Raw genomic sequence first — 7,163 nt, forward strand, 5'->3', positions numbered from 1 at the left:
GTGGCAACGCCGTCAAACATTTGATTCTATTTTTAAAAAGGATTCTCCCCAAAAAGTCAACATACGTGCGTGTGCGGAGTTGTGAGATCGTGTCTTTGTGTGTGCGCACAAGTTGGTGTGTATGCGTGCGTTGTTGATCGACTTATTTATAACACAGGAAGTAGAAATGTTTCTCTGGCCCCGCCCCTTTTCCAGAAGAAGACCACTTCAAAGAATTTTTATTGTAATCATTATTATTGTGGTTATCAATCCTATTAGTGCACGACAACATCATCGCATGAAGAGGAAGAAGAGAGGAAGATGAAGAGCTACGTGAGAGGAGGATGAGGTCAACGTGCAAGAAGAAGAACACGAGAACGACTGCGACGCTCTTAAACGTCGCCCGTTGTCGTTGGTGGGCAACCGAGGCGCACGTGCTGACCACTAGTCCGACGCGAGACCAAAAAAATAAACAAAAAAAACATCAGCACAACTTCCTGATGGGTCGGTTTTTTTCGGACATGAATTTGTTCTTGTTCTTCATCGTCGTCATCACAATCAAGCCTTGTTTTGGTTGTTTCTGAACGCTTTTGCTTCAATATTGATGGAAGTGCCACAGGGTGAGTGTGTGTGAGAGCCGGTGTGTGACTATGTGTGTGTGTGTGTGTGTTGCGTGCGATGCTTAGAAGCTAACGTTAACTCGTGTTCAAGAGTGTGTTTTGTTGTCGTTTTTTTTGGCACATTTGAAAGTCAAGAACGTTCCGTCTCCCTCATTTAGGTCCAAGTCGACAAACAAAGACGAACGGCGTCCACGTAGGGCGGGCGTTTCCATCGGTTAGCGTCCGCCGCCGCGCGGGCTCAGTCGTCGCCGGTGACGTCGACGTGTTCGGCGTCGGCGTTCCGCTGCGTGGCGGCTCGCCATCTGCTCACGTGCTGGCTGGCTTTGGAGCGCTTGTGTTGCGCCTCGGGGGATTCCTCCTCCAACTTCTGCCGTTTGTGTTTGGTTCTGCGGTTCTGGAACCACACCTTCACCTACACACACACACACACACAGGTCAGGACACGCTAAGATGGACGCACGCTAACAGAGGCGCGCGCAGACGTCCGTCCGCCTTCGTGAGAGCGCTTCCTCGGACCGGATGCCGTGCGGCGCCAATCGTCGTCCTTTACGGGCGGCGCAAGAACCTCGGGCAACTCAGCGACTTGCAACCTCGAGCGAAGCGACCGCGCCTCGGTCCCGAGAACGCGTGAAAGCTCGCACCGACGAACCCTCCCGCCCTCGAACGCGCTCGACCTCGCACCTCAGAACCGATGCCGTCGTACGCCCTTGAAGCGACCTCACGTAGCGGAAGCCGCCGCCCGGGACGAGACGACATCTTCCAACGCTCCGCCCTCCCGACCCTATAGCGCCTTCAACCCGAGGACCGAGCGACGCCTCGCACCCTACAACCGAGCTTACGTACCGGGACCGGGCCCGCTTCGCACCTTACAACTTACAACGGCTGACATCTGACGCTCTAGAAGCGAATTCACACAGCAGTAGCCGCGGGGCCCGACGCCGCAGAAGTATCGTTCCGCCCGAGAGCCTCCGCAGCTTTCACCGGAGAACCTTCGGCACCGTGCGCGCTTCGAGCAAACCGGCCCCTTAAAACCTTCGACAAACCCTCCAGCTCGGATTCCCGACCGGCGCGCCGTGGGAAATGATCACATTGGACCGGATCGATTTCTTTCCGAGAAATCGCGGATCTTCGTTCGACGAACGGACAAACGAACGCTCTCGTCTTCGACGGCAGGAAGCACACGCAGTCGTTCGTTCGGCGGCGTTGCGAAGCCCGCGCCTCGGAAATCGCCGCTCTCGAGCCGAACTCGTCCGACGACGCGCAACGGACACCGCCTCGCGCCCTCGAACCGACCTTTGACCCCTCCCGGCGCGGCCGTTCGCTCACCTGCGTCTCGGTGAGGCGGAGCGCCGACGCCAGCTGTTTCCTCTCCGCTCCCACGACGTAGCGGTTTTGGTCGAAAGCTCGCTCCAGACGCAGAAGCTGCGATGGAGAAAATGCCGTGCGGATCCGTTTGGGTTTGCGGGAGAAAGCGCCGTGCGGCAGAAGATTCCCCGCGCCGCCGTCGTCACCTGAACGCAGTGCGAAGGAAGTCATTAACGGGAAGTCGAGCTCACAGCGGGGCCTAGCGCGTTAGCAACGCCGAGCCATTTTCCCCGCTTTCTTCTTCGTCTTCTTTTTTCATTTTACAGTTGGAGTCAGTCAGGTGGAAGTGGAATAGAGGTCAACTACAAAAAGATCTGATTTGTTTGCCACCTACGGGTGGCGGTTAAACGTCCGCCGATGGCGTGCGTGTGGCGTGAAATGTTTGATACGGTTTACATAAAAACAAAGGCCGAGATCGTCGGTCCGCCGCCGTCACGCCGCACGCAAAAACGTCGGTCGAATCGCCGGCGGTCGGGACAAAGACGACAACAGTGACGGCGAGCGCCGGCGGCCGCCGTGTCGCATTCGCATGCAAACCACGCGCCGATGATCGACGGCAAACGGAATCCGCGAGCACAACGCGGAGATGTTTATAAAGCGCGCCCGCATAGTTCCCAAAATGGCCACCGAAAATACTTCGGTCGTGATTCGGGAGTCGGGAGCGAGTGAACGATTGACTCGCCGCCGAGGGTTTCCGAAATGCTCACTCAAATTTGAACTGCATTGAAAAAAATAACATAAAAAAGAATCAAACATTTTGATCCCACAATGGTGGGCGACCACTTCAGGGGTGAACCGTCAGCAAGTGTTTTGGGGGATTGCCCCCCCCTCCAAAAAAAAAAGAAAAAAAAATGGAAACTTACATTTTTTTTTTTTAGATTTGAAAAAAATGGGGAAAGTTTTGTGTTTTGGTTTTAAATGAAAAAATAATCTGCAAATAGGTGAATCACGGTTGCAGACGCGCGAGTAGGCGCGGGTCCACCGTAGTCGCGCTTGTAGCGGTCGGGCGCAAATGTCTTTGTTGTACGTGCCGCGGGCCGGCGGGCGGCAAACGGCCCCCACGCTGTAGTTTGGTGCAGCCTGTTTCACCGTGACCTCAAAAGGGGCAAAAGGTCAAGCGGCTTTCAACGACGATTTTTTGAACAGGTAAAGGGATTGAAAAATAGGCGTGGCCTAAGTTCCGACACGGTTCGACCGTCATTTTCCGAAATCACCCGAGACGACCGGAGCAAACCTTTTCCGCCGACTTGTGAGAAAATATTTCCCACTAAGCCATCGACGGACATTTGCGTCCGAGGTCGTCCCTTTACAACTTTGTCGAATTACAAACTCAAGGCCCGCGGGCCAGATCCGGCCCGCCGCCTGATTTTACGTGGCCCGCGAAGGGAAATCGTGTGTGTCAACTTCCAAATCTGTCACCGGGATTTCAAATTGTCATATTTCGTAAATCACATTTAGATATTGCAAGCATTTTTGTCTTACCAAATATGAACAAGATTCCCCTTGATTTCTGATACCAAAAGCAGTTTATGAATTTCGGGTGTAATAATACGATGAGGTGATTAAATATATATGAGGTGATTTATCGTCTTCCTTTCGGCTGACGCTTCGCAAATTCAAACCGCTGCGATTGAGAATGAGGTTCAAATCCTCATTTTCCTCAATGGCCCAAGGTTAAAGGTCGCCCAAGAGTTGCTTTACGAACTTTTGCCACCCGGAAGGACATCGTCGCTTGACGTCGCGGTGGAAAAGTCTAGAAAACCACACCAGCGCATATGCGGGACAGGACGCGACGAAGGCGGGGGAGGGGCTGCGGATGGCACCGAAGAAGAAGACGACGACGGCGACGACGAAGCTAAGCTGCCCCCGCCCGGGAAACAAGTCAGGCGAACACGTCACAAACACGCCTGACGACGCTCATTTGCATATTACGCCGCGGCTAACATGCTAACCCGACTTGGGACAGACTCAACTACTTCCTGTTTCACACATCATATGTTTGTTTTGATCTTTCGTCTAAAAATGAATCCATCAATCAAGCTCAAATAAAGAAGAATCTTCGAATTCGTTCGTAGAAGTTGGGAATGTTAACACGAGACAACCGAAGAAGGAACTCGTCAATAAATGTCAACGATGTGTTCAAAAAAAAAAGCTAACTGGTCCACACACACACACACACACACACGCACAAGAAGACGCGTGGGCGCGCACACGCAGCATCGAGCGAGTGTCGCGCGCACGTCGCCCGCAGGCCCTCGGTGAAAATCATCTTCTCGTCTTTCATATTTGCAATCGGGGATCCTCTGCCCTCGTCGATGACGTCACTCCAAGTGTTCAAATTCAAACGAAATCCTGACGAAAAGAAATCGAGGGAGTTTAAAAAAGGAGTTGACGAAAGAAAACCTTCGACAAAAAATTTTTCCAAATGTTCAAATAGCATTTGACCTTCAAATGGGTTTTGTTTGTTTTCAATCTGATTTGTTCCAGTTACGAGAGGAAAAATTCACCTTTCATTTTTGAAATGACCACCAAACGTTTTCCTATTTCACTTCTTTCCAGAGGAATATGATTGATTATTATTTCAAGACTTGAAAATGCGCTCGTAAATATGAAAAGATCGCAATCGTGACAAACAAAGTCTTTGGGGTGAATATTTGTGTTGGACTCTCAAAATCATTGGAATTTTGACATTTTGTCATTGGACGTTTAATGCTAACAATGAACGCGATAACACGTGCGTGATGAAAATTAACATTTGCTCACGTCATCATCTTTCGAATCATTCCTACTTGCATCTCGTATTTCTTGACATACCCCATTGAGAAACGATGCAAGTGTGATTTAAAGGTTTTATTTTGAGGTTTGTCATTTGTCTTTTTTATTTTATTTTGATGATCCGATTCAGGATTTCATTTGTATTTTCCGAATTGATTTTTCTCTTCTTTTCCAAATCTGTCATCATAATAGTCATGATCATCGACGAAACGAAAATGAGAACAACGACAACGAGTTAGTGGTTCATTTCTGAATGATTGTTGTTCTTGACAGTCCAAATCCAGAATTGTGAATCGATTTTTTTTTTTTTAATGCTTCGTTGAAGAATGACTTGTTCTGTGGGGGGGTTCTAAACAAATCGTTTGATCTATTTTGTTTCATTCTAAAGAGAACAATTGGAATTTGGAATTGTTGTTCTTTTTTGTTTTGTTAGAACTTTTGATGACACCCAATAAAATATGATTTGATGATCCTGTCCGACTTTGGCCGCAAATCAATTCCGATCCTGTTTTGGGAGGACAATCGTGAAAGTCGGGATTGGTTTCGTTTTTTTAGTTCTTGTTACCTGCGTGCGCGTGCACGTATCGCCGGTGGTCGTGCAGGATCCAGGCGGGGGGGTACAGCAGGCTCAGTCCGGGATGGGGGCGGCCGAACAAGTGCAGGCCGGGGTCCCGCGTCAGCGGGGTCGCTGCGGCGGGCGGCGCGAAGCGGAGCGCGGTGGGCCGGATGGGCTCGTCGAAGGCGCTCCGGCTCCGGCTCCGGACGGGCCGCTGCTGCTGCTGCTGCTGCTGCTGCTGCTTCCCGACCAGAGCCTCGATGGAGAAACACCTCTTGACGCCCCCCGCGAGGAGCTTCGGCTGCGACATAGCGAACCGGCCGCCCGGCGGGACCGAAGGACGCCCGAAGCCGAAGCTCACGCCGAAACCATCCCGAGTTGCCGCTTCGGATCCTCGCAAAAAGTCACGAGCGACTTCGGCTGGCCGACTCAAAAAGAAAAGAGAAAAAACACGAACGAACGAACGAACGAACGAACAAACAAAAAACACAGCGTGCGTGCGGGCGTGCGTGCGTGCGAGACGCACCTGGACAAGATTCGGCGGAGGTGCGCCGCGCATGCGCAAAACACGCCAGGATGACGAAGACGACGGAGGAGGAGGAAGAAAAAAAAACTCAACACAACCAAAGTCGAGCTTTCGTCACGTGCACGAAAATCCAAGAATCACAATAGAAGTGAGCTCAATCAAATATTCCAATCAAGTCACTTTGCATGTTTCAATCTTTCAGGTACTGTCAACTATTCCGACGTCGAAACAATCCAACTGCATCAAAGTACTGAAAAAACACACGCACACAAAACTATTTGTAGATGAAATATATTTACGCCGTCATTGGAATTTGGAACGAAAACGCTCCGAGAAATGAGACGTCATCACTTTCCAAAGCGCAACCTCGTCATGTGATCACGAGCGAGCGCTTCTTCTTATCCATTCTTATATTCTTATCTTTCGGATAGAAACGACACAAAAAGATACTCGGACTTTTATTTGACTCGCTACTTCGGCTTTTCTTTTTCACACAAAGCCCGCCGCCCCCCGCCCCCCGCCGCCGCGGGCCCCCCCGTAGACGCTCCGCCATTTGCGCCCCAGGCGAAGAAGCGCCAAGACCCGGCCACGCCCCCTCGTGAGCGACAACTACAACCGGAAGTGGCCTTTTCCTTCTTTTCTTCCTCGAGTGTACTTGCTGTGCAAAAGGGGAGGGGCATCCATTTGAGCCAAACGCGGGTTCAGGTGGGCGTGGACCCCGAAAATTTCTGCTGCGCGTGGAAAAGAAGATTCATCATTTCTGTTAGTCATGAACACGCACGCGAAATCGGTTCTTTGCATTTCCCCATCGCAGTCAACACGCACACGCGGTGTCGGTGCCTTGCTCAAGGACACCGCAGCCGTGAGTCCGGGGGATGTCGGCGGGTGGTCCGCTCGGGGTCTTCAACTTCGTCCCCCCAGGGAGGCAGGCGACGATCTTAACCAATGGGCCGCGGCCACCCGAACCTCGTGACGACGATCCTCTGCTGCCCCCCAGTGGCCCAAAAAAATAATAATGAAGACTTTTCTGCTAGATTAGAACGTTTTTGGGAGGGTATACTCTCCCCCCCAAAAATATTACATTTAAAAACTCTTTTTTAAACTAAATGAATCTCTAGGAAATAAGTAGAAAATGTAATTCGCTGAAAATAATATCTTTTGGGAAAAAAAACAAAACTTTTTGGAACCCTTTATTTCTAGAAATGATCTTTTTTTTTTTAAAAGTCACTTTTGTCAGGTATAGAGATTAGTTCTGAAAAATATTTTAAATTCCATACATTTACACATTTCTTGAAAATATGCAACGAGAAAATATAGCAAAAAAACCCCACAAAAACCAGTT

The 7,163-nt window shown here is 50.3% G+C and overlaps 1 protein-coding gene across 1 annotated transcript; it reads right to left on the bottom strand.

The window, feature by feature from the left end:
• Positions 1-245: 245 nt before the first annotated feature.
• On the bottom strand, positions 246-5,605 carry emx3 (empty spiracles homeobox 3). Its single transcript, XM_061686216.1, has 3 exons — positions 5,305-5,605; positions 1,926-2,110; positions 246-1,011 (listed from the first exon to the last, which is right to left on the bottom strand). Exons 1-3 carry the CDS (start codon positions 5,603-5,605, stop codon positions 838-840), a joined length of 660 nt encoding a protein of 219 aa, XP_061542200.1. The 3' UTR covers positions 246-837.
• Positions 5,606-7,163: the final 1,558 nt, after the last annotated feature.

Source organism: Phycodurus eques, chromosome 9 (genome assembly GCF_024500275.1).
Source record: "Phycodurus eques isolate BA_2022a chromosome 9, UOR_Pequ_1.1, whole genome shotgun sequence".
NCBI classification, from domain to species: Eukaryota; Metazoa; Chordata; class Actinopteri; order Syngnathiformes; family Syngnathidae; genus Phycodurus; species Phycodurus eques.